Source organism: Schistocerca americana, chromosome 7 (assembly GCF_021461395.2).
Source record: "Schistocerca americana isolate TAMUIC-IGC-003095 chromosome 7, iqSchAmer2.1, whole genome shotgun sequence".
Classification (NCBI taxonomy): domain Eukaryota; kingdom Metazoa; phylum Arthropoda; class Insecta; order Orthoptera; family Acrididae; genus Schistocerca; species Schistocerca americana.
Genome location: NC_060125.1, coordinates 375,376,918 through 375,404,781, shown reverse-complemented (window position 1 = coordinate 375,404,781; position 27,864 = coordinate 375,376,918). Strand labels below are relative to the sequence as shown.

Genomic DNA, 27,864 nt, shown 5'->3' with positions numbered 1-27,864 from the left:
CAATCATTAAAACAAAGGGTTTTTCATTACAATGAGATCTTTTCATGAAGTTTCAACTGCCAACTTTCCTCCTCCGAATGCAAAGATATTTTGTTGACTACTACTACAAACGGAGAAATGACTCATAATAAATGAAAGAAATCAGGCCTCACACAGAAGATTTAGGTGTTTGGTTTTCCTACACGCTATTAGAGAGTGGAACAATCGAGAAATAGTCTGAAAGTGGTTTGATGAATCCTCCCCCAAGTACAAATTGCAGAGTGGTTATACAGATGCAGATATAGGTAATAATCTCTATGCTCTTTCTAATTTTTTACATGTACATCTCCAGTCTGCAGCAAATACAATGTTTTCTGTAGAGGGTACACAGTGAACTTAATAGAGCAAGTCTGAAAATAGATACACTTAACGTGTAATCACTAAATACAAAATGGTACAAGTTAACAATGAAGTCATAAAACCAGAGACAGGTTTTGTATTTAGAGCCATTACAAGACTGACTAAATGGTTAGCAAATGATATAAATAGAAGAGTAAAATAGAGGTTTTGAAGGACAAAATACATTTTCAAAAACAAGCTATCTGTATGTCTGAAAAAGTTACAATTTGACATACAGCAATGCATGGGTATACCAAGCAGGAGCAAGGAATAGGGACGATGCGGGTATGGGTGCAGCCCCCCCCCCCCCCCCCCCCAAAAAAAATCTTCACAAGCCAACCTATAATTCTGCACCTGCCACACAGAGAGATGTATCAATTCAGTATAGTTTGAAGACAGGTAGAACATGTAATGGATATCAAATAGTTGCCAGTGTATCTAGAACCATTTGTTGTAAAATCTAAAAATTGCTTCACCATTTCTGGTAAAAGTAAATACCATTAACAACTCATGATATCCAGACAGATGTCAGAAGTATTTGATACAGAATCTTATGATATAGGAGATGCACTGAGTTGCAGAGTGTTTTTCATAACACTGCTACCTCCATGTGGCGAGTTTCAATCTATCCTTTCCATACTGTTGCTATTCCATCCTGGACTTTTCATTGTTTGATACAGAATCTTATTTCAGGAAATGCCAGTATCTAGATATTGAATTTCATATCACATTACACCAAGGGAGGCGAGACAGTGATTAGCACACATGACTTGCAATTGGGAGAGCAACTGTTCAAATCCCTTCCCAGCCATCCAGATTTACGTTTTCTGTGATTTTCCTAAATCAATCCATGCAAATGCAGGGACGAGTCCATTGAAAAGGCATGGCTCATTTCCTTTCCCATCCTTTTTTAAACCGAGCTTGTGTTCCATCTCTACTGACCTAACTGCTGATAGGACACTGAACTCTGATCTTCCTTACTTCATATTACATTACAAAATACAAAATCATTGCTGAGTCAGAGAACATAAGAAAGGCAATATTAAATTCTAAAAATAATAGAATATTTCTGTAAATTACATTCGTGAAGTGAAGCCCATTCCAAGACGTTCAACCTGTTCTGCCTTCTTTGGGTCAACTTGTTTCAACTTTTCCTCCTGTTTCTTCTGTTGTAGACTCAGATCCTTGTACGCCAACCGCATTGACAACATCTACAGAAACAGAAGATTACCAAATAATAAATGTATTGACTTTTTATATCAAGTTCCGTAATTTATTCTCATGAAACACAATTCTGATACAGAAATGGAACTCAGTATAATGTAAGTAATTAGCTTTGCAGGACAAAGAACATGAATCACAAAAAGGAATGTTTATATACCCGCTTCTCCTCCTCTTCTGCAGCTTTCTCAGCATTTAGTTTTGCTTCTTCGGCTGCTTGCAATTTTAGCTGATCTGCCATTGTTGCTTCCTTTTCAATTTCAGCAAAATTTGCGTTTACTTTCTGTGCTCCCAGACCACCTTTCTTTCCACCAAGCTACACCAAACATAAGAGCTATTAGGAAAATGTATTTTGACCATAAATACTAATTTCTGTGACTTAATTTATCCTCTGACTTACAGTGCTTCGTTTAGCCTGAGGCTTACGTGTGCCAATGGTTGATTTCCTTTCTTGGAGTTTCTCATTGCCCTCAGGTGCGAGAATGGCATTGACGTTTGGTTCACCACGATTAACATTTGCAGCTCCAGAGGCACTGCCATTTCTTCTAGCAGTCTAATGACCAACAGAAATAACAGCAAAATGTCAAAGACAGTCACAGGCTCGAAAAACTAAATTTATGAATAGAAAATGACACCACTTATTGACTTAACCTGTTTTGAAACTGTCTGTCAAGTATCATCCATTGTTTTGCAAACACTCTTAAAGAGTGATCTGTATATTAAAATCTTAAGATTCTATTTGGTATGTAGCAGCTTAGCTAATGATAAAAACAGATATACTATGATGACTTAACCATGGAATGAAGTGTTAATGATAACACATGAAGTCCAACACCACAAAACACAGTGAAATGATGGTGACAGTCTCAAGAGGGATGACTGATCACAACCCTGCAGTTCAAGTCAGCTAGTTTGCAGTAGTGTTCGTGAGAAAAAGAGACTGGTAGATATACTACTGAAAAAACTTTGTACCATCCTCACAAATATTGTTGTCAGAAATCTCTTTCTCAATATTTCTTTGACTGCAGGAAGTCGTCGTGAGCAGTATCTGTATAACAGTGAGAAAAGTAAATCTGCATTCTCAAAGGGGTGCAAATCATGAATGGGGCATTGTAGCTTGTGTATACTGTCAGTGTGTTAACATACTTCAATGAGTCTTTTAAAGCTTAACCCTTAACTACTCTAGTGAAATGCTCATACACTAATACTCTAGTGGGGTCTCGGAGTACCCCAATAAGAAAAACGAAACTGTAATTTAAGGAAATTTTATTTTGAATTGCACTTTTATCACTGAATATTATAAACATTTTTACGTATTTGAGATATGATTACAAACAATTTTGGCACACTGAAAATCTGTGGTTGGGGGCAAACATGTTTTGAGCATTTTTCACACACCATTTTAGTTTTCTTGTCCACATTTCTTGCACACATGTAGCATCTTGCTTTCCTCATGGGTTCTGGCTCTGAAGATGTTGAGGTAAGAGGAGTACCACCAAGTTTAACAACAACGTCTCGCAGTTCACGAGAAAGGGGTCGGACATCTCGACGTTGTATATGGGGCTTTACTAAATCCATTCCAAGCATTTGTAGCAATTCTCTTCTTTTTAAATAATTTGTTTCGTCAAGTTGTTTGGTGCATTGAAGCAAGACAGGAGCATTGACTCCTACTATGTTTAGAATGGCATAAAATACAGACATTGGCCATCTGCATGTTCGCCGTGATAACGAATAGTTGGCGCACATTTGGTCCAGTGTGTCCACTCCTCCTTTTGTGGCATTGTAATCAATGATCATTTCAGGTTTTTTCTGTTGAGTACTAATTTTCTGATCGTGATGCATAGATGAAAGCAACACAACAGCTCTACCTTTCCGAGGAACGTAAGAACAAATTGTCTTTCCTTCATTATGCTCAAATAATGCAGATTCTACTGCGCGCTTCCTGTTTGGTTTGAATTCTTCTGGGATCTGCGGTTTATTTTGCTTTAGAGTGCCTAAGACAGTCAACTTTTTGGCTTCTAGCTGATCACAGAGTTCAAGTGACATGAACCAATTGTCTACTGTCACATGTCTATTGCTTCCCTCAATTTGTGTTATTAATTTCAAAACATCCTGTGTTGGGATTGATAATGTACTTTTATTTGTCCCTTTTCCTGTGTAAACAAATGCATTGCATAAATAAAATGTTCATGAGTCACAAAGGCACATAACTTTGAGGCCGTATTTGGCTGGCTTCTTGGGCATATACATGCGAAATTTGCACCTACCACGAAAGGGTACTAACATTTCATTGATTGTCACGTACGCTCCTGGAGTATAATACTTTTGACATTTGTCTATAAAGAGTTCCCACACATCTCTAATAGCTGCAAGTCTGTCATCAGCCTTCCTAGCATCTCTTGTAGCAGCACAATCAAATCGCAAACAAGACAAAATGAATAAAAATCTCTGAACTCTCATAGTGGCTCGAAACACGTCACGACCAGTTCCATCATTAGCAAAAAGCCCAACAACATTTTTGTGATTGGATTTCATTACTCCAGATAAGTAAAGCAGACCCAGAAATGCTCTCAGTTCTATTATATCTAGCGGCTTTATGAACGCTGGCTTAGGAGCTCTGTATTTGTTTGACATGTCATGTATCTAGACATTTGTATTGGTGAGTATTAGTTGCAATAAATCTTCATTAATGAACAGTTCCCAAGCAGATAATATGTCAGTTGAATCAATCGTGTTTGCTTCACGTTTACCACCTGGAAGATGAATAACTATATTGTGAGCACGGGTACGAGTTGTAGGAGGAGCTTCTTTTGACCACTTGTAGCAATGCTTTTTTCTGAAAAAATATTTGTCAGCGGAAGGTCTAATACATGCCTCTTCATCTGATTCTTCACAACTACTTTCTGATGTAGCTTCAGAGGTGGAATCATTATCACTTAGTATAAATTCATCCTCATCTGCTGTGGTATCCTCATCAGATTGCAAAAACGTAGGATCATTCACTATTCTTTCCAACTTGTCATCTGTTAATGACCTCGATGATGCCATTCTGAAAAATAATGCATTCATACTCACATAACCTTAACAATTAACATCATCATGGAAAGTGTGCTGTTTTTGAAGTACTCTAAGATTTCAGTCGGGTAAAACACTAATTGAGATAGTCAAAAACAACTTACGTTAATACTCTGGTGGGGTATTCTGAGACCTCTTTTTCTTTGTCTCACACATTAATACTGGAAACACGGCATTCAACACTCTGAGTTAAAAGGCAGCACTTCATTGAAGATTACCAAGAACACAGGTGCCATCTGTTGTTCTGTTCACGTACTATGTATTGTATTCTATCATCTGGGGTTCTCCGGGGCCCCACTAGAGCAGTTAAGGGTTAAACCATGTGCACAGTAATTTGGCATACACAACAGTGATGGCATTCTGACTTTCAATCACTATTGTGACACACAAAACATTAAAGATCTAGTAATGGTTATCTATGTAATACCACCAGCTGCCGACATATACCTGTAAATTATGCCTCATTATGTCCTTTAAGTAGCCCATGGGAAAAGTAACAGAACACCGCTCTGCCTTTTTTTTTTGGAAGCATTTGAGATGGCTGTGTTGACTCAGACAGTATGCTACCACTTCTACATGATCCCCCCCCCCCCCACTCCTCCCTCTCCAGCGACATGGTGCCCTAAGACAGAATTTGCTGACGATTGATGACTGCCACAGAATAGTATGAGGATAACCAGGTACCAATGTGTAGCTCATGCATGCAGTTTCAGGTTATGCATGGAGATGGGCAGCTAGTTTTTGGACCAGTATCAGGTGTGTATATCAAATAGCTCATCACTTTCCAGTATAATTTGAGGTCTGTGCAGTATTGGCTCAGGATCCTCCATGAATCCATTCCTCCAGGGGGCAAGCATCAACTTAATGGAATGGCCTGTGGTGTCTGCTGACCATGAACCCCACCGAGCATGCTTGCAATCAGTTGAAACTTAACAGTGTGACATCACAGGAACCCTCCTCACACATTGGGTAACCTCATGACAACTGCCATTGAAAAATAGGACAGGCATCAGCAGCAATGTCTCGAGTGCCTCATGGACAGCAGGCCAAGAGGGATCCACACGTATTAGAATGGGCAGGGTAGAGAAACTTGGTATTGGATCTTACCCAGCAGCAGGTTTTAATATTACAGAGGTGCAATGATGTGTACTTTGAAACAGATTACCTTCATTGCTTATTTTTATTTCACAATCAGTTACTTTTTCATAGCCTGATAAAGCTTATTCTTAAACACCCTGCTAACCTTAAATCTAAGTCCACACTCATTAACAGAAAGGTGCAGCTAAAGATTTATAAAATTATTTAAAAAAAATATTTTACAAGCTTGAGCACTAGTAGCATTGATCAAAGACCTGAATTATCAGCAGCGAAATCGAATGGCAGGAATTAGTTCACCTCCTACATCGTTACCCTAAAAATAACCTTTAAAGTAATCATTGTCGTTACAGCTTAGATAACAAAGTGCTGTTATATTGTTTCACATCCATATTACATACTGGATGTAATATGAAAAAGTCACAACACATGGAACAGCACATCTGGATATTGCTGAAGACACTTTTACAATAACAAAATTTGCAACATTTAAATGATGAAATTACAACTAAATGAAGATCGTGGAAACAGCTCTACTTAACAGGTAGCACCAAAGGACTTACTACACACAAACGCTGTCAGAAATGCCATATTCCTTAATACAGGCAAAAAGGATTAATGGGATATGCGTAATACATAAGTAGAAAAGGTACCCAGGTCAGGTTAGTTACTTAGAAAGTGTAATAGGAAGCTCAAAATTTATTGTTTTGGTTGTAAAGCTTTTTATTAGTTTGCAATTAGTCTGCTGCCACTTCGTAAGTACAAGTTTCTTCCCGGCCTAGTCATTTTTTCCTCTTTGTTCCTTTCTTTCTTGGATTTTATACTGTTAAAACTCTTTGTCCTGGCGCAGTCTGTTAATCACATGAAATTTACAAGAGCTTATACAACTTACAGGAACTCAGTCTCAGAGGAACACATACATATTAACACAACTGATGAGTATTTGGTAACTTCAACTCACTTCACGTGGCTGCTCCTCTTCTAGATCACCATATTGAACAGACTCCATATTGGTATGTTCTGCAAAGAAATCTTCCTCTCTCTTTTCATCTCCACATGATGATTCCGATGTAGCATCTATATGCAACTAAAAAATGGGGGTAATTAGATGCAAATACTGTTTTATAGCTAATGTAAGTACAATAAAACTGCAAGGAACTTTATATTTTTATTGGTTTAGTTCTCAGCAAATTGTTCACAGAACATCATTTATTAACAAGCACTGATCTCCTACTTGTGCAACATTACTGTTATATGTAAGGTGACACACAGGCTACATTACAAGAACTAGCATATAAGATTAGTTTCTACATGCAGCCATAAACATGCAAAAATTGCCAGATGTTTCAGGCAAGATACTTGATGGGATGGCTATAGCACACAGTCTTAAAAAAATCATTTAAAGTCATTCAGCAATAAAATGCAATGGCATCTCCGATTGTGGTTTCAGAAGGGTGCAAATATTCATTCAATTTCAGTGGCAACTGAGACATGAACAGTTACAACAACAACATAAAATGAAATGCCAGCACCTGAGAAGAATGAGTTAATACTTACAAAATAACAATATAGGAAAGTAAGAATATATAAGGCATGTTTATGGAACTTATTTACATTTCAAAAGGTCATTTGAATGGCAGTTTTCCAAATAGGGAACCACCCTCGAACTATAAACTTGAAAGTAAATGTAGAAATTATGAATACGATATGGAATAAGAAATTTCTGCTGAAATTTGAAAGGTCAGCAACTTCAGCACAGCAAAATCAGCTGGATGTCAGTGTGCAGGGTATTTGAAATCCAATATCAACATGATCAAGCCATAAAAAAGGAACAGCAAAGCACTGTACACTCACAACATACTCTGATGAATGAATTTCACACACTTTATTATTCCAGTGTGACATGAGTGAATCATCAAAGGAATTTCGGATGAAGTAAAGCAAAGCTCAAGGTGGCCTCATATACCCAGGAGGAGTCACAGCTGTAACACCTCTTAACAATCATGAACTTAGTTACAGGTTTAGCACCTGATTCTTTAACATGAAACTCAGTGGTAGAGCACATCAAGTACAATTTATTTCTTTAATGTTCACACAGGAAATATTCCAAGGTTTTAAGCAGAGCAAAGTTGATACAGCGAATGACATTCCCCAAACCCATACAAGAAATGACTCAACTCTACAGATTTTAGGACTCATGAACCTATACAACTGTCTTCATTTCAATAAGATACTAATTGTACTTTTAAACAGCAACTGACTCTGTAAGTTTTGGCAATGTATTCCATATTACTTTGTAAATGTTTTTGGGGCTTTTTGCATAATCTTTTCACTTATTTTGACAAATATACCGTAACTAATTTTATATGCCCATTTTATTTATTAGCATGCCTGCTGAGATCATACGGTGGGCTTGGTAACATCTCAACAGGAACTTATTCCCTCCAGTTGGCGGTACTCACTGGGATTCATAAGAACTCCACTTCTGTATTTACATTCATTAGCACAGGATGGGTTTGATACAAGTAACTTCGTGTGTGTGAGTGTGTGTGTGTGTGTGTGTGTGTGTGTGTGTGTGTGTGTGTGGTGTTGTTGTTGTTGTTGCAAAATTAGTACGTTCAACTAACACAGTTTCATTTAAGAACATTTTATTCACATGATATGAACTATTCAATAACAAAACAAATTATAAAGATTTTCCATAAAATATCAAGGATATTTCAAAATACCATGGAATAACAATTTACATTTTTTTATTTTCTTCCCCCAAAAGGGAAAAAAAATCAATCAAATCTTCTCTAACAAATAATACATTTGGAGTTGAGATCATACTAGATTAAGACATTGTAAACCTTTTCAGTATTTGTTTTGTGTATTTTTTCTTGACTTATCATAATTGCTCAATCTTCATTTTGGTTTATTTTTATGCTAAGGAAGCTGTTAAGGGTACTGATTGTTATATCAGATTCACATTGTAAAGTATTCAGGAAAGCAGCAGTTTCTTCATAGTCACTGCCAACAATTACGACATCATCATTATATAAAGTATATTTTCATAATTTTTGTGATAAAACACACAAGGACCTGCTCAATGTATTGAAAGCCTGCTTTCTTCATGACTTCCAACACTTTCAATTTTTTTAAGTAGAACTCAGTGATTCTGCAATATTTTGGCATTTTTAGGACGTTCAACTAACACCCACAGACTGTTTCTCTCAAGCAACTGCTATCTTCATTAATACCTTGCCATTTTTCTGTCTCATTTGACTGCAATGCTTCAGAGAAACAGTTTAGATCTTTCTGTTCATCAGCACCAGCTTCTGTTTATATCAAGAATTTACGACTTTCCACCCAGGCTAACTTCTTTTGTGTTTTATGTTTTTCAGTTTATCATCTTCAGATTTACAAATTTTGCTTTTAGGAAGTCTGTTGGCTGTTACAGTCACCTGACACTTTTTTGGTTTCCTCAGTAAGCTGACTGCCTATGACATTTACCTCCTTTTACTACAGGTAGCACACCTGGCTGTTTCAGGTTTACGAATTCATGCCAAGAAATATCACATTCAACATTATCACTATGGCGAGTACCAACTGCTCCTGGCTTAAATTTTACATCATGACTCAATCCTACCCTCATTTTTGAAGGAATCCAGACTCTAAACCGTCTTTGTCGTTGATATACACAAGTTATCTAATAATTTTTGTCACTGACATGCCCAACAAATTATCCACAGACAGCCTTGTCAACAAACTTGGAATGGAAATATTTTTTTATGTGAACATAGTAATCTGTGCCAAAAATTCTGAGGTGCTCAAGTTTTCCTACTGCTGATTTTACCAAAGCTCATAAGGGGCTGTGTCTACAACTGAAGACCTCGCAGCATGATTTAAGATAGAGACTGCTGCATTATAACCCCCCAATCCTTTCAGTAGTTCACTTGCACCCTGCATCACACTTGCAGCCTCAGTCAGTGTTTTGTTTCCATATTTGGCCAAATCATTTTGTTCAGGTGTAGTGTGTGGGGGAATCAGTAATTCTGTTCCCTTATCTCTGAGCAATTCCTTGGCATACTTGTTATTAAGTTCTCTGTCTCCATTGTTTAATGGTATGACCATTAGTTTGGGTTTCATTTAGAAATTATTTAAGCAATTGTATGCTTAATTTTTATGTTTCAGAAAGAAAATTCTGACTGTTGTTGTTGTTGTTGTTGTTGTGGTCTTCAGTCCTGAGACTGGTTTGATGCAGCTCTCCATGCTACTCTATCCTGTGCAAGCTTCTTCATCTCCCAGTACCTACTGCAACCTACATCCTTCTGAATCTGTTTAGTGTATTCATCTCTTGGCCTCCCTCTATGATTTTTATCCTCCACACTGCCCCCCCAACACTAAATTTGTGATCCCTCGATGTCTCAGAACATGTCCTACCAACCGGTCCCTTCTTCTCGTCAAGTTGTGCCACAAACTCCTCTTCTCCCCAATCCTATTCAACACCTCCTCATTAGTTATGTGATCTACCCCTCTAATCTTCAGCATTCTTCTGTAGCACCACATTTCGAAAGCTTCTATTCTCTTCTTGTCTAAACTATTTATCGTCCGTGTTTCACTTCCATACATGGCTACACTCCATACAAATACTTTCAGAAACGACTTCCTGACACTTAAATCTATACTCGATGTTAACAAATTTCTCTTCTTCAGAAACGCTTTCCATTGAGCATCTTTGAATGATTCTGTGCTATTTGGTCCACTAACATTTGCATGGATTAAGTCACCAGTAACTGCATTCATTATTTGAAGGATATTTTATGTGCTTGCAGTGTTTCACAAGGTGTCACAAGATCCAACCGATTGCTCTTTTCTGATCCGATAACGTGCATATTCAATACACACTCAGTTGTTTCCAAATAGCCTGCCATCACAATGTCCTTGTTGGCTTTTTCCCAAATCTGAAAGGTTTTACAGTAAAACATTATACTGCATTCACTGCATGTAGATGCTCTGACTGATAACATTATGAGCACATGCATCAGGCAGAGAGAAAACATTTTCCGTTCTAGCACTGTACCAGTCACTGTTTTTTTCTAATTTTGCTATAAACTTTTCCTTGACCAAACACATACATAAAGCACATTATTTTCCCAAGGAAATCATCATCATGATCAAATTCACTGTATGAAACAAAGTACTTTTTATTCACAGTGATATGCTTTGTTGCACCACTGTCACATACCATTTATTTGCGTTAATGTAGTTTCCTGTACACACACCATGTGCATTAAATAAACGCAGTGTTTCTGCTCACCTTCTCCTCTTCCCACGTGTTAGTGCTGTCACGAGTGTTTCATAGACATTCTGTAGTCCCAATGGCCTAGTTGTTTCCATTTACCACACACAAATTTTTGCTATGCTCACTCTTTTGCTATTTTCTTATGACTTACTTTGTTCCCTTTTGATGCATTAGAAATTAAAGATGCACCTGATTCTGTTGTACTTTGTTCATGCAATTCAATAGTTCACAGTTTTAGTGAGTAAATTAAAATCCTGGTTTTCTGAAGTTATTGTGTCACAGAGACATTTATAACTACCATATTCCTTTCCTGCTGTAGATAAGATTCACCTATTTAACATTCTATCAGACAACGTACTCCCTTTATGGTTTGTTAATTCCTCATTTAGATTTACAAATGACTTTTGTAGCTTAGCTACATGAGAGCTAATATATATTTTGGTTTCATTGCACATCACCCTAAAAGAAAAGGTCTCCATTAACGTGTTTAAATGGGATGAGCTGCTACATTCAAATGGCGCATGTAGTTGTCCCCTATTTCTACCATTACTGCACGTCAATACAAGTTCAGCAACTAGTTTACTTAGCGCAGCTGCTATCAGATTTATTGCTATTGCAACATTCTTTCACCATTTTGCATATGTTGCTTTTCGTTCAGTTGTCAGTTCCTGTGGCAACACCACAAGTTTGTGGATATCATTAATAATCACAGAGTTCACATGAACAAAGCACAATAGATATGTCCCATTTCCACTTTATCCAATCATCGGGCCCTTCAAGTTTATCAGTATTGATTGTTGTTTACTTTAATATGGCCAGTTCCATAAACTACTGTAAATTTATTAATTTCAACCAACAGAGTTTCATTTACGATGGTTTATTCACAAGACATGCAACAACCAGTAATAAAATGACAAAATACAATAACATTTTCCTTTTACTACAATATTTGTGATGATAAATTGATCCACAAAAGAGATATTACAGGAAAATAAAGCAATTAAAGGTCTTGTAAGCTGACATATGGCCAGGAGAGCAGTGTGCTCACCGCATGCCCCTGGTCAGTACTGTTGGGCCTTCATGATCTGTTCAAGTGATTCTTTCTTTTAAGCAATCAAAAGTAATAATGCTAACCCCCAATCTTAAAAGATTTCTTTTTCACACTTTGTGCTATTTTTACATAAGATACATCTGTCATAATTTTCACTTTTAAGAATTTTCTTTCTTCCATTAGCAGAAGTCTCACTTATTACTTCACATCAGATAAGCTCCCAGTCGTTTGACACAAACTGGAGGAGATAAACATTTTTCTCTGCATCCACAATCGCCTTCTCACACTGTCCAGTTATTTTGACCCGCCACGACAAGGTTGTATGTTCATATTACTGGCAGCTGAAACATCCACCTAAAATCTGGATCACAAGGACCTTACTTACATAGTTAATGAACTATTAAAATTTACACAAAAAAATAATGATAACTGTCACAATGTTCAAACTGAATCATAACTACTATCGGCCTTGTCACCAGTGGGTCTTTTCCCCCAATGAACAATGAATTCACTTATTAATGATAAATTCAGGAATGTTCTTTATCTCACACATATCTCTGATTCTCATTTACTCTGTTTATGGGCCAGCTGCAACCTGAATCCCTTGTTCTAAATGAACACACCTATCATCATCATCTTCACTGGAAAAAAATCTTTCCTTTTTTTGTGCCACCTGTTTTATATAGTATTCCTATTTCCCCGCCATTCCTCCGGTATTTTCGGAACTCTCATTCTGTTATTTACAGCACTTGCACTTGCAGACTGTATCTTACTTCATAAAAAAAGGAGGAGAAGTAGGTTGTAACAGAGAGAGGATTGAATAATTTCATCTGTTTTCATGAAAAAAATAGCAAAACTCATCACAGTTACCAGTGGTATCACAATGCTGGTGAACAGATTATGTTTGTATCATATTCATTATTTATACTGAAAGTTGTCAAAATAGGTGTTTCCAACAATACTTCTGTAAAATATTTTTACATGAAGAAGGAGTAAAATTACAAATACTGCACTTAAAGAACAGTTCTGAAAAATAAACAGACATACACTGAACAAGAAATAACCAGAAATAAAGAATATGTAGCACCGAAACTTTTGAAGATTTTAGAGAGGCAACATTGCATTCTGTACAGTAAGATTACATGTAGAACCTCAATACTGCATTTTGTACAGCAACAATAAAAATAGAATCTATGTAGTAACTTCTTTACTTGTATGATGTGTAGTTTTTTCCTTGAATGCTAATACAGGACAGTGAGGTAAGCAGATTACATGAAGTTTATGCAACATAAAATGTGCCTCTAAGAGTGAAATGATTTGCATGCATCAGGGACCCCTCATCTCTTACAATGCAACCACTGCACTAACAAAGGTGTCCAAAATATGTGCACATGCCCGCCCCCCCCCCCTTCCACAAAGAACCTTCTTTTACAGCCTTTTAAGGAAGTTAGTATACATATCACTACTTCCAAATGTATACTGACAGCGATTAAAACTAGCAGCATGAAGACAGCACGCAACAAACATCAATCAGACATGAACTGTACAAGTGTACTACTACATACCTAGATATGCTAATGATTAGTATTTCAGTGCAACCATAAAAGTTAGTAAGAATACTGCCACCAATATTCTGTACATAAGAAAAAAATAAAGTGGGTTTCTCATCATAGTTCGCACATTAATTTTGTTTGGTTGTGATATGATTGTGTTATGCCTTGTGTAACAAAGAGAATCATCACATTTCCGGCAGCACCGGAAATGTGATGTATCGAGATGGCAGCTTACTGTTCCGCAATACTGGTGCTTGAATTGGTTGGGAGTTTCCAACTCACATGTGAATATAGAACAGTTGGATTCAGGAAGGCCACAATCAATGCCACACACAATCTTAGCTGCCCCACATATAGAGACACAGGCAACAGGAGCATTGTTTGCTTAGCTGTGCAAGAGCATACAGCAACATCACATATCTTGTGCCATGAAATGGGCATGTTTCCAGCAAGACAAGTCTACACGCAGACAGTGCGATGACACATGGTGCAACAAGGTCCATCTGCATAGCAATCGTCATTGCTGCTTCCCTTGAAATAACACAGACGAATCCCAGTTCTGCACACAGTATCATACAGGATGGGGCAAATACGGGTGGCCCACACAAGCAGATACAATTGGGGTGAATGTATGCATATAACCACACCCTGTGACATGCACATCACATGTACGTCCGCCACGTGATCCACACTGGTTCAGAGTGTAGTGTGGGCAGTGTCAGTGTCATTGGCACTGCAGCAGTGCAAAAGGGGCAACGGTACCCACCCTGGAGCATCAGGTGTTCATTGCTGTAAGTTGTGTGACAAAAAAATCATGGAAACAGTGTGGTCTGTTTTTGATGAGCAATTTAATGGTGTCAAAGTGCCAGCAAAGAGTGACATGTGACACTTTGCCCATTGTAGGCCGTACTGAGCTTTATTAAAATCATGCTATTAAGCTAATTTTGGCCATGAGGCATTATCAAGGTTTTGGTTTGGTTTGGGGGATTAAAGGGACCAGACTGCGACGGTCATCAGTCCCTTTTTCCAAAAAAATTAAAACCACCCAAAGAGAATAAAAAAGAACAGCAGGAAAGACGTCAGACAACACAGGACAAGAAATACTCCTACAGAGATCAGACAAAACAAATTAAAATCACACAGTGTGTGACGGTGGTTGGCCGACCATAGAGATAAAAAGGAAAAGCCAAGCACCGAGAACACATTAAAAACTCAACGTAAAATCGTAGGCCAATGGCCAGAATCAACACAAAAGAACAGAACAAACACTCAGAGTAAACGATAAAAACCCCCTGCCCGAATAAAACGTAAAACTAAGCCAGCCATAACAGGGTCATCAGATAAAAGGGCAGGGAGCGAATCAGGCAGCGCAAATGTCTGCCGGACCACAGCTAAAAGGGGCCAGGCCAACAAAATGTGCGCCACTGTCAAAGCCGCCCCGCAGCGACATAGAGGAGGGTCCTCCCGGTGCAGTAAATAACCGTGTGTCAGCCGGGAGTGGCCAATGCGGAGCCGACAAAGGACGACTGAGTCCCTGCGGCTGGCTCGCATGGATGACCGCCACACATTCGTCGTCTCCTTAATGGCACGGAGTTTATTAGGCGTGATCCGATCGCGCCATTCAGCATCCCAAAGCGCAAAAACTTTTCGGCGGAGGACTGCCCGCAAATCAGTCTCTGGGAGGCCAACATCCGGAGATGGTTTACTCGTGGCCTCTTTCGCCAGGCGGTCAACATGTTCATTGCCCGGGATACCGACATGACCGGGGGTCCACACAAAGACCACAGAACGGCCGCAACGGGCAAGAGTATGCAGGGACTCTTGGATAGCCATCACCAGACGAGAACGAGGGAAACACTGGTCGAGAGCTCGTAAACCGCTCAGGGAATCGCTACAGATAACGAAGGACTCACCTGAGCAGGAGCGGATATACTCTAGGGCACGAAAGATGGCGACCAGCTCAGCAGTGTAAATGCTGCAGCCATCCTGCAAGGAACGTTGTTCGGAATGGTCCCCTAGAGTGAGCGCATACCCGACACGGCCAGCAACCATCGAACCGTCAGTATAAACAATGCCAGAGCCCTGATACATGACCAGGATGGAATAAAAGTGGCGGCGGAAGGCCTCTGGAGGGACTGAGTCCTTTGGGCCCTGTACCAAGTCGAGCCGAAGGTAAGGGCGAGGAACACACCATGGGGGTGTACGCAACGTGGCCCGGAAAGGAGGTGGAACAGTGAAAACCCGAAGCCCGGAGAGAAGCTCTTTGACGCGGACCGCGATCGTACAACCAGACCGGGGCCGACGTTCTGGCAGATGGACGACCGATTGCGGGAACAGGAGACGATAGTTTGGATGCTTAGGCAAGCTTAAAACATGCGCAGCATAAGCGGCCAGCAAACTTTGGCGCCGTAACCGCAGGGGAGGGACACCTGCCTCCACTAGTATGCTGTCCACAGGGCTGGTGCGGAAAGCACCAGTGGCAAGCCATATGCCACTGTGTAGGATCGGGTCCAGTACCTGCAGCGCAGATGGGGATGCTGAGCCATAAGCCAGGCTCCCATAATCCAGACGAGACTGAATTAACGCCTGGTAGAGCCGTATCAGGGTAGATCGGTCGGCGCCCCAGCGGGTGTGGCTCAAGCATCTCGAAGCATTTAGATGCCGCCAACACGCCTGTTTAAGCTGCCGAATCTGAGGCAGCTAAGTCAGCCGGGCATCGAAAACCATCCCCAAAAACCTGTGGGTCTCCACTACAGCAAGGAGTTCGTCGGCAAGATAAAGCCGCGGATCAGGATGGACTGTTCGGCGCCGGCAGAAATGCATAACGCGGGTCTTGGCAGCCGAAAACTGAAAACCACGCGCTACAGCCCAAGAGTGCGCCTTGCGGATAGTGCCCTGTAGCCGACGTTCAACAGCTGCAATGCCAGTAGAGCTGTAGTAAAGGCAGAAGTCGTCAGAATACAGGGAAGTGGAGACAGAATTTCCCACTGCCGCAGCGAGCTCGTTAATGGCTATTAAAAACAGGCAGACACTTAAAACAGAACCCTGTGGCACACCGTTCTCTTGGACGTTGGAGGAACTATACGAGGCCGCGCCTTGCACGACAGAAAATTGCGGATAAAAATCGGTAGAGGACCCCGAAGACCCCATCCATGAAGCGTAGAAAGGATGTGATGACGCCATGTCGTATCGTACGCCTTCTGCATGTCAAAAAAGACAGCGACCAGGTGCTGACGGCGGGCAAAGGCCGTACGGATGGCCCACTCCAGGCTCACCAGATTGTCGGTGGCGGAGCGGCCTTTACGGAACCCACCCTGAGACGGAGCCAGAAGGCCCCGAGACTCCAGTACCCAATTCAAGCGCCGGCTCACCATCCGTTCAAGCAACTTGCAAAGAACGTCGGTGAGGCTAATGGGACGGTAGCTGTCCACCTCCAGAGGGTTCTTTCCAGGTTTCAAAACGGGGATGACAATGCCGTCCCGCCATTGCGACGGAAACTCCCCCTCAACCCAAAGACGGTTGTAAAGATCGAGGAGGCGCCGCTGGCAGTCCACTGAATGGTGTTTCAGCATCTGACAGTCGATGCCATCTGGCCCAGGAGCGGTATCAGGGCAAGCGGCTAGGGCACTGCGAAATTCCCACTCACTGAATGGAGCATTGTAAGATTCTGGGTGGTGGGTGTGAAACGAAAGGCTCCGACGTTCCAGCCGCTCTTTAATGGAGCGGAAGGCCAGTGGGTAATTGGAAGAAGCGGAACTAAGAGCAAAATGCTCTGCCAAGCTGTTGGCAATTTCGCCGGAATCTGTACAAACTGCTCCATTCAGTGAGAGCGCAGGGACACTGACAGGGGTCCGATAGCCATAGAGGCGTCGGATCTTGGCCCAGACCTGCGATGGAGAGACATGGAGGCCAATGGTGGACACATACAGCTCCCAGCACTCCTGCTTGCTTTGGCGGATAAGGCGGCAGGCCCGCGCACGCACCCGTTTGAAGGTGATGCGGTGTTCAATGCAGGGATGTCGCTTGTGACGCTGTAGCGCCCGCCGGCGATCTTTAATCGCTGCAGCGATCTCAGGCGACCACCAAGGCACAGTCCGCCGCCAAGGGGACCCAGAGGAACGGGGAATGGCAGACTCGGCGGCAGTAACGATGCCGGTGGTGACCGACTGAACCACCGCATCAATGTCATCTTTAGAGAGAGGCTCAATAGTGGCAGTGGAGGAGAACAAGTCCCAGTCAGCCTTATTCATAGCCCATCTGCTAGGGCGCCCAGAAGAGTGACGCTGTGGTAGTGACAGAAAGATCGGAAAGTGGTCACTACCACACAGGTCGTCATGCACACTCCATTGGACAGACGGTAAGAGGCTAGGGCTACAGATTGAAAGGTCAATGGCGGAGTATGTGCCATGCGCCTCACTGAAGTGTGTGAAGGCACCATCATTTAAAATCGAGAGATCGAGCTGCGACAATAAATGCTAAACGGTGGCGCCTCGACCTGTTGCCACTGACCCACCCCACAGAGGGTTATGGGCGTTGAAGTCGCCCAATAGCAAGAAAGGTGGCGGCAATTGGGCTATCAGCGCAGCCAGGACATGCTGCGAGACATCACCATCCGGTGGAAGTTAAAGACTGCAGACGGTAACAGCCTGTGGCGTCCACACCCGAACAGCGACAGCCTCTAAAGGTGTTTGGAGAGGGACAGACTCGCTGTGCAGAGTGTGAAGGAGATAGAGGCAGACGCCACCAGACCTTTCATATGCTGCCCGGTTCTTATAATAACCCCGATAGCCATGGAGGGCGGGGGTACGCATTGCTGGAAACCAAGTTTCCTGAAGAGCAATGCAGAAGAAAGGGTGAAGGCTGATAAGTTGGCGGAGCTCAGCTAGATGGTGGAAGAAACTGCTGCAGTTCCACTGGAGGATGGTATTGTCCATTGCGGAGAAAGGCGTGACGGGACTGGGAAGGCAGATTACGCCGCTGGGTCACCTGCCGCCTCTGATGGAGCACCCGTGCAAGTGCTATCCATTGCGTCTGAGGGATCGGCGAGATCAAGGTCCTCAGCGGACGCAAGGATCTCCACCTCATCCTCAGACGCAGAGCTTTTAGGTAGTGGTGGAGTAGGTGCCACCGCAGGTGTCTTGGACTTACGAGTCTTCAAAGTCGTTTTCTCTCGCTGTTCCTTTGGTTGCCGTTGGTGAGAGGGCTTATTGGAGTCAGTCCCTGGGGCCGAAGAGGATCACGAAGCCCGTCGACCAGCGACCTGTGGCTTCTTCAGCCACTGGTTGGTGTCTGCTGTGCCGCTGGTAGGAACCTGGGAAGGGAGTGACCCAAGGGATCCCTTCCGAGCGAGAGAAGCCGAAGAAGACTTACGCTTCTCCGGCTTAGAAGTGGGGACTGGTGTCCCCGATGGTTTAGTGGGTGCTGCTCCCGAGGTAGATGGTGTGGGAGCAACAGCGAGAGAAGGGGCCCCCATTGTCAAGGGGGCAGGTGAGGTCCTCTGACTCTTGAGAGCTGACTGTATACCTTGCAGCTGAAGGAGCTGGAGCAGGAGTGACACTGGAGGCATAAGATGACATCACGCGCACGGGATGTAGCCGTTCAAATTTCCGCTTAGCCTCAGTGTAAGTCAGTTGGTCCAGGGTCTTATATTCCATGATCTTGCGTTCTTTCTGTAAGATACTGCAGTCCGGCGAGCAAGGGGAATGAGGCTCTCCACAGTTGACACAGACGGGAGGCGGAGCACATGGAGTATCGGGATGAGATGGGCGTCCACAATCTCGACATGTGAGGCTAGAAGTACAGCGATAGGACATGTGACCGAACTTCCAGCACTTAAAGCACCGCATCGGGGGAGGAATATAGGGTTTGACGTCACATCGGTAGACCATCACCTTGACCTTCTCTGGTAATGTATCACCTTCGAAGGCCAAGATGAAGGCACCGGTAGCTACCTGATTGTCCCTCGGACCCCGATGAACACGCCGGACGAAATGTACACCTCGTCGCTCTAAGTTGGCGCGCAGCTCGTCTGACCCTGACCGCATCTTGGACAAGCCCTCCACCTCCCCGAACTTGTCCTCTAAATGTTCTACAAAGAACTGAGGCTTCACAGACACAAACGATTCCCCGTCAGCTCTGGTACAGACGAGATACCGGGTCGAATACCTGTCGCTCTCATTCATAGCCTTTCGTTCCTCCCATGGTGTGTCGAGGGAGGGGAACGATTTGGGGTCATAAACGATACCTTTAAAATGGGCCCTCGAACGCTTAGAGACTGCTGGTGGCTGGCCACCAGCAAGAGAAGATGTGCCACGCTTCATTGCGTGTCATCCACCCTGATGCCACCTACTCCGACCAAGGGCGCCACCCAGCCACAGCAAAGGCCACCTGGCAGGATGGCCATTGCCAGGAGTCCCGATGCCCCAGGGAGATGGGTATCTACTCCTTGGCATAAGTGGGGAGTTAACGGAGCAGGCATCAGTAGAGCGATCCCTGTGTTGTCAGGGGGCTAGAACCAACAGGGTACATGGCGGCCCCACCACAACGGACTGGCTACCGTGCTGGATGTTAGGTGACATGTGGTCCATGGTCGCCGTCAGTGCAGAAAATGGCCCTGCACATTGATTGGCAGAAAGTGCACGCAGGAGCGATCCATGCCCAAGAGATGTAGAGCGGGCAGGACTGCAACGCAATGACGAATAAGCTGGCGAAAGTTCTCAACGCAAGATGGACACAATGCACTAAGTAAGGCGCCCTTCCCCAATCAGCTCGCTCTTCGGAAAAATTTTGAGATATGGAGGTCAAACCCCATAGGGGACCAGCACATTAAGGCCAAAACGTTTGAGACTCCTTTTAGTCGCCTCTTACGACAGGCAGGAATACCGCGGGCCTATTCTTACCCCCGAACCCGCAGGGGGTGCATTATCAAGCACATCTGCAATGTCGTGTACTACATATCATGCTCTTGCAATGGCATGTACTACATATCGTTCTCCTAACATTCTTTTATGTCACATACATAAAACCTAAATACAGCCTACAATGAAAAATGTATTTTTTTTTGTTAAACACTTGAGAGGCTGTAAATCCTCACGGAAGCAAAAGCTTAGTCCAAAAATGGTGTCACGACAGGATCTACTATGAACAAGCCAAAAAACTTTCCAAAACGAGTCTGCACACAAGAAAATGTGTCTTCAGTTCACCAGAGAATGCTTCAAAGTCCTCCCAAATCAACCAGACGCCTGTCACGAGAAACCAGCATATCACATCAATCTTGCGGACGAATACTCCACAGGGACTTGCACATGCATCCCTACGAAGTGTCTGCTGTTCATGCATTAAAACTAATAGATGCTCCTCAGCATCCCGAGTTTTCAGTGGTTCACTGAGATAACTATGAATGGCCGAGACACAGATCTTTTTCTTATGTCTGATGAAGCCTGGTTTCATCAGAGTGGTTAAATCATTCACAGGTTCCGGGCAGAGAAGAATCAGCGTACCTACCAAGAAATACCACTGGATGATCAGAAATTGGAATTTGGTGTGCAGTGTCCGCATGATTTGTGGCAGCATTAATGGCGGGGAGAGAGAGACCTACACAGTTGCACCCAATAGGATGGAGCAACTGTTCAAACAGCTGGCCGAACCTTCGTGCACATATACAAAATCTTCACACCTACAGAGTTGTTAGCAGAGGTCAGTCTGGTCATGGTCTTAGGGCGGCACCCAGATCACTTAATCTGTCCATGGGCAATTACTTTGGGGAGCCATCAAGTCTAAGGTGTATCGTAACAACCCTCATCTTCAAGACCTGCAGCACAACAGTTCAGATGAGACTGCAGCAATTACAGCAGTCCAACTTCAATCTGCCTTCAGCAACTTGCTGACCAGGCCCTGGTCACTTTCAGCATCTGCTATAATCAGGTTAGTACTGTATTTCCTTTCCTCTGATATGTTTTCTTGTACCCTGGAACTATGTTCTCCAGGCCACTTTTATATATATATATAATAGAGGGAAACATTCCACGTGGGAAAAATATATCTAAAAAGAAAGATGATGAAACTTACCAAACAAAAGCGCTGGCAGGTCGATAGACACACAAACAAACACAAACATACACACAAAATTCTAGCTTTCGCAACCAGTGGTTGCCTCGTCAGGAAAGAGGGAAGGAGAAGGAAAGACAAAAGGATATGGGTTTTAAGGGAGAGGGTAAGGAGTCATTCCAATCCCGGGAGCGGAAAGACTTACCTTAGGGGGAAAAAAGGACAGGTATACACTCGCACACACACACATATCCATCCACACATACACAGACACAAGCAGACATTTGTAAAGGCAAAGAGTTTCAATGTCAGAAAGTCCGTGTCGTCTGCATAGAGGCTCAGGGTTACGTGCGGTAAAGTAGGTAAAACGTTGATGTAAAAATTGAAGACTATGGGTGATATGACTGATCCTTGGGGGATTCCGGCTTCGGGCATACTACAGGCGTTGAACGCCTGTAGTATGCCCGAAGCCGGAATCCCCCAAGGATCAGTCATATCACCCATAGTCTTCAATTTTTACATCAACGTTTTACCTACTTTACCGCACGTAACCCTGAGCCTCTATGCAGACGACACGGACTTTCTGACATCGAAACTCTTTGCCTTTACAAATGTCTGCTTGTGTCTGTGTATGTGTGGATGGATATGTGTGTGTGTGCGAGTGTATACCTGTCCTTTTTTCCCCCTAAGGTAAGTCTTTCCGCTCCCGGGATTGGAATGACTCCTTACCCTCTCCCTTAAAACCCATATCCTTTTGTCTTTCCTTCTCCTTCCCTCTTTCCTGACGAGGCAACCATTGGTTGCGAAAGCTAGAATTTTGTGTGTATCTTTGTGTGTCTATCGACCTGCCAGCGCTTTTGTTTGGTAAGTTTCATCATCTTTCTTTATATATATATATATATATATATATATATATATATATATATATATATATATATATATATATATAAAAACAAAGATGATTTGACTTACCAAATGAAAGTGCTGGCAGGTCGACAGACACACGAACAACCACAAACATACACACAAAATTCAAGCTTTCGCAACAAACTGTTGCCTCATCAGGAAAGAGGGAAGGAGAGGGAAAGATGAAAGGAAGTGGGTTTTAAGGGAGAGGGTAAGGAGTCATTCCAATCCCGGGAGCGGAAAAACTTACCTTAGGGGGAAAAAAGGACGAGTATACACTCGCGCGCGCGCGCCCACACACACACACACACACACACACACACACACACACACACACACACATATATCCAGACACAAGCAGTGTCTGTATATGTGTGGATGGGTGTGTGTGTGTGTGTGTGTGTGTGTGTGTGTCTGTGTGTGTGTGCGCGTGCGCGCGCGCGCGCGCGTATACCCGTCCTTTTTTCCCCCTAAGGTAAGTCTTTCCGCTCCCGGGATTGGAATGACTCCTTACCCTCTCCCTTAAAACCCACTTCCTTTCGTCTTTCCCTCTCCTTCCCTCTTTCCTGATGAGGCAACAGTTTGTTGCGAAAGCTTGAATTTTGTGTGTATGTTTGTGGTTGTTCGTGTGTCTGTCGACCTGCCAGCACTTTCATTTGGTAAGTCAAATCATCTTTGTTTTATAGATATTTATCTCCTACGTGGAATGTTTCCCTCTATTTTTATATATATAAAAGAATGTTGCCAGATAGCACTCATCGTCATTACATGGCCTTGGCACCTGGTGTGATTGTATGAGATGCCACTGAGTGCCCAACACCATCACTTATGGTTTGTATAACCAATAATTTGGAAAGCAACTCTATCTTAAAATCCTCTGTGATAATATCTTTCAAAAACTAATGCAAGATTGAATGTTGCCTGTGCTGTCCAGACCTATCTTGATACAACTGGTGTTCAGCTGTTCCCGTAATGATCGCCAAGCCTCTCAGCCAATGTGCACATCTGGTCATGGCTTATGGAGAGATTGCCATGGTCACCTCAAGTGGACTCAGGTATAGACTTGAAACAGGAAGGTATGACGTGCCCCCTATCAGTCAACCAAGTTCAGTTTGACTCACTGCCTAGTCAGATACTGGTACTGCTGCTAGATGTGGCAACTCTGTAAAAAACTTTTTGCGTTCTGTGTACCATCAAATGACTTACAAATGTAATATGCACTATTCTTATTCCTATGAAGTAAAATAAGTAACTTTCACTATTTCTATCCTTACTGGCAGTTTTAAAGGCCATCAGTTCGTTTATTCCTACACGAGTTTAACAGTTGACAAACTTGTGCACTTCGAAAGTAATCAGATGCTTCATTATCAACGTATTGTAGGAACACTTCCTCCACAGTTCTGCTTGTAGATGATACGTCTGAGTTGATCAAGATTCAGAGAGAGAGAGAGAGAGAGAGAGAGAGAGAGAGAGAGAGAGAGAGAAAATAATAATAAAAAAAAAATCATCCCGACTCCTTGATCAGTACCCTCAGTATCTTAGAAACTTGGTTTCAGCTAAATGGATTGAGTCTAAATATATATAAGACTCACATGGCGCAATTCAAAATCAAATACTCAAAAGTGTGAGCAGACTAAGATTATTCACAACAAACAAGATGTAGAAGAAGTTGACTCAGTCAGATGCTTAGGGTTAAATGTAAGTAAGAACTTGAGGTAGTATGCACACACTGAGTACCTAGCAAATAAACTGAATAGCTTTGCATTTGCAATGCAAATATTATCAACTGCCACTGATAAGGACCCACTAAAAGTAGCATACACAAGCTGCTTTGAATGTTATTAAGAATACCAGAGCTGAATTATCTTTTAAACTCTTCTGTTCACTCGCATGATACAAGAAACAAACAAAACTTTATGCTTCCCAAACACCACCTCAAACTGTACACACCGAGACTTCAATTCATGAGAATGAAAATTTATAATAAATTAATAGTAAAGAAGTTAATGCAGATGAATTAAAGTCCACTTAAAAGAAAAATATATGAGGCACTGACACTGAAATATTACTCTGTGGATGATTTCATGTAGGACGAACTGGAAATTTGAGCTGAATATGACAGATTAAATATCCCCCAAAAAATTTCTTTTTGGTGTTGTATTATTTTTTATTAGTGTAACAAATCACTGTGAATGTATCATAAATTTTTGACGTGTATGCAAACCAAACACATTGCAAATGTACATCATGAGATGAATAAACCACAAATTCCATTGTTATACAAAGAATTTAGTGGTACAGAATGACGTACTACACAACAGTATAAAATTCTTTGTGTTAGTGCTAAACAACTTTACAGGCTTACACAACACAATGCAACACACTATATATAAACACTCAGACAGCAAAGACTTTTATGCATCCCTTTTGAATACTTCTGTTTTACGAGTTTGAATTCTTAAATAATCTTTAACTGTTGACATTTTTACACTTTTTTCATCTGTATATTGTTCAAATTTCACATTGTTATTCTCTTCAACTACTTTCTTAATTTAACTGCACTGCCCCTGTAAACCTTCCATGTTTAAAACATGGTTTCTTTGTAGAATGAGATTTTCACTCTGCAGCGGAGTGTGGGCTGATATGAAACTTCCTGGCAGATTAAAACTGTGTGCCGGACCGAGACCCGAACGCGGGACCCTTGCCTTTCCTAAGCCATGTCTCCACAATACCTTTCTTTCAAGAGTGCTAGTTCTGCAAGGTTCGCAGGAGAGCTTCTGTTAAGTTTGGAAGGTAGGAGACGAGGTACTGACAGAAGTAAAGCTGTGAGGACGGGGCTTGAGTCGTGCTTGGGTAGCTCAGTTGGTAGAGCAATTACCTGCGAAAGGGAAAGGTCCCGAGTTCGAGGTTCAGTCCAGCACACAGTTTTAATCTGCCACAAGGTTTCTTTAGGTTACATTTTTCTATAAAATTTGTATCTTGATTCATTCCAAATCCTAGAGTCATGCACATAAAAATCAATAAATGGAATATGTATGTAAATAAATAAATAAATAAATACTTTGTACAAAATGTCTTTTGTCACTGTGGATAATACACCTTCTTTCCTTGGACTTAAGTAGTGCCCATGGTGCATCACTCATTTCTAGTGTAAACAGCCCAGTCAAATGATACTAGCAATCTAGAGTGACCACTATGGTGCTACTGCATAGACAGATTTCTTTTTAATTTGGCAGTGACCTGACAGAAAATTGCGCCAATCCTAGGTCTTTTTGTTATCACAGATTCACAATTAGAAAAAGCAACCCAGAAAAAGTTTACCAAGTGCATTTATTGCTTTTTTTACCTATGTGTTTAATTTTTGTGGTGGTCTGGATGATTGCAATGATCACTTCTGTACATGGAAATCATTTTGACATTTGAAGGAGACAGAGAATGAGCACAATGAACCTTTGTGCAAATGAAATTTACTTAATGCTTTATCCACATTTTAGAACTTTTAACAACAATAACTACTTAAAAAACACCATACTAGCAATTTGTCTTGAAATACTTGCCACAATGATCATAACTGAGCAATTCCCGGAAGAGACAATAGATACGAGTACAAGTGAATTAATCTTGTGACTCCTTTCATAATAGCTAGCTGCTCTCAAAATAAGTTTAAAAACAAAATATTGCTAAAAACCTGCATTTTTTACTCACTTCAGCAATGCACCAGACAGTAACGGTACATAAGCAGAAGTGTAGCGATTTGTGATAAGAGTAATCACATTTTCTTAAATGTTTCTCAATTCTTGCAGGCCTAAATCTGTGCCTGTCATAGAAGAAATTGCCTCTTTGTTGAGGCATCTTAGATGGTGCACATAAATAATAATAATAATAATAATAATAATAATAACAGCAACAATGTTAAAAAAAATTAAACAGGTGAATATTGTGCAGGAAGATACCCTGCTAACACACTATGTCCTAAATAACTGTAGTTTTAAATATTTTTCTCAATGGGACATAAAATGATTGATAAAGTACTCTTCAGTAAGTCTGCAGTACTTGGAAGAAACAAAGGCAGAATGAATATGAAATGAAAACAACAAGCTGATGGAAAGAGACATAGGACATAAAATGCTATGAGATGGAGCTGAACAGAGTGAGAGGTTGGAGTAAGTGTGTGCACATACCAATGAAATCAAATTAAACTTTTTACACACTTAAAAATTATAAACAAGGAAAAAATTTTAAAGCGGCTCACCGCTTGGCTGCTGGGAGATAAAACTCCTGCGGCCTCTTGCGTAGAACCAATGTCTAGCTGCCACGACAAGATTGAAACAAATATTCTCTCATGAGTACAATATTATACTGAAGCAAGAAATTAACTTAAGAATAGTAACACAAAAAATATCACGAATTTAGCTAAATAATGGGAAATTCTTAAAAAGGTAATTAGTAAAATAAACTAGTCTTCGTTCATTATCTATAAGACCTTTCAATATTAACTAAACAACAACTAGTCAATTTTAGTATGGTAAGCTTCACTAAGTTATGAGTCTGTTTATCCCTAATGGGATTAATTCAATATCATGAGCTAACAGGTATGCGAGGGATTTAAATTAGTGTGAAGCAGTTATAAATGTCTTCAAATGCAGTACTATTACTAACAACACAATGATACTGCAAATTCTATAAAATGCTGAAAACTATTTTACACTGAAATGTGGGACTTAAAAAGAGTCCAATCCCTCTCAAAAAGGAATGGTTTCATGAAATTACAAGTGTGTGTGTGTGTGTGTGCGTGTATATACCCCTTCTTTCCCCCCTAAGGTAAGCCTTTCCACTCCCGGGATTGGAATGACTCCTTACCCTCTCCCTTAAAACCCACATCCTTTCGTCTTTCCCTCTCCTTCCCTCTTTCCTGATGAGGCAACAGTTTGTTGCGAAAGCTTGAATTTCATGTGTATGTTTGTGTGTCTATCGACCTGCCAGCACTTTCGTTCGGTAAGTCGCATCATCTGTGTTTTTAGATATAATTTTCCCACGTGGAATGTTTCCCTCTATTATATTCAAAACATTACAGTTTCTTAGAGATATGGTAAATGGTCCTTTTGTGCTAACAGACACATGAACTAAGCAAGAAGCACTTTTCTCAATGCCTCAGTTCAAAGCCACAATGTATTCCTTACATGAAACCATTTTTCTTACAAGTCTGTTTTCAATTCAACATATTTCTTCAACAAAGCCCAACAGGACAATAT

At 41.5% G+C, this 27,864-nt stretch overlaps 1 protein-coding gene across 4 annotated transcripts in view; it reads right to left on the bottom strand.

Annotated features, from left to right (window-relative positions):
* Nucleotides 1-27,864, bottom strand: part of LOC124622046 (ADP-ribosylation factor GTPase-activating protein 2) — an 84,145-nt gene that overhangs the window by 27,494 nt on the left and 28,787 nt on the right. For 2 of the 4 annotated variants that reach the window (XM_047147605.1, XM_047147607.1), the window contains 5 exons: nt 26,865-26,921; nt 6,731-6,856; nt 2,000-2,152; nt 1,760-1,915; nt 1,459-1,589 (listed from right to left, as the gene is read on the bottom strand). In XM_047147605.1, coding sequence (XP_047003561.1) covers nt 1,459-1,589; nt 1,760-1,915; nt 2,000-2,152; nt 6,731-6,856; nt 26,865-26,921 — 623 coding nt within the window. The remainder of the gene's footprint in view (nt 1-1,458; nt 1,590-1,759; nt 1,916-1,999; nt 2,153-6,730; nt 6,857-26,864; nt 26,922-27,864) is intronic. The other 2 variants (XM_047147606.1, XM_047147608.1) reach the window with 1 other exon arrangement.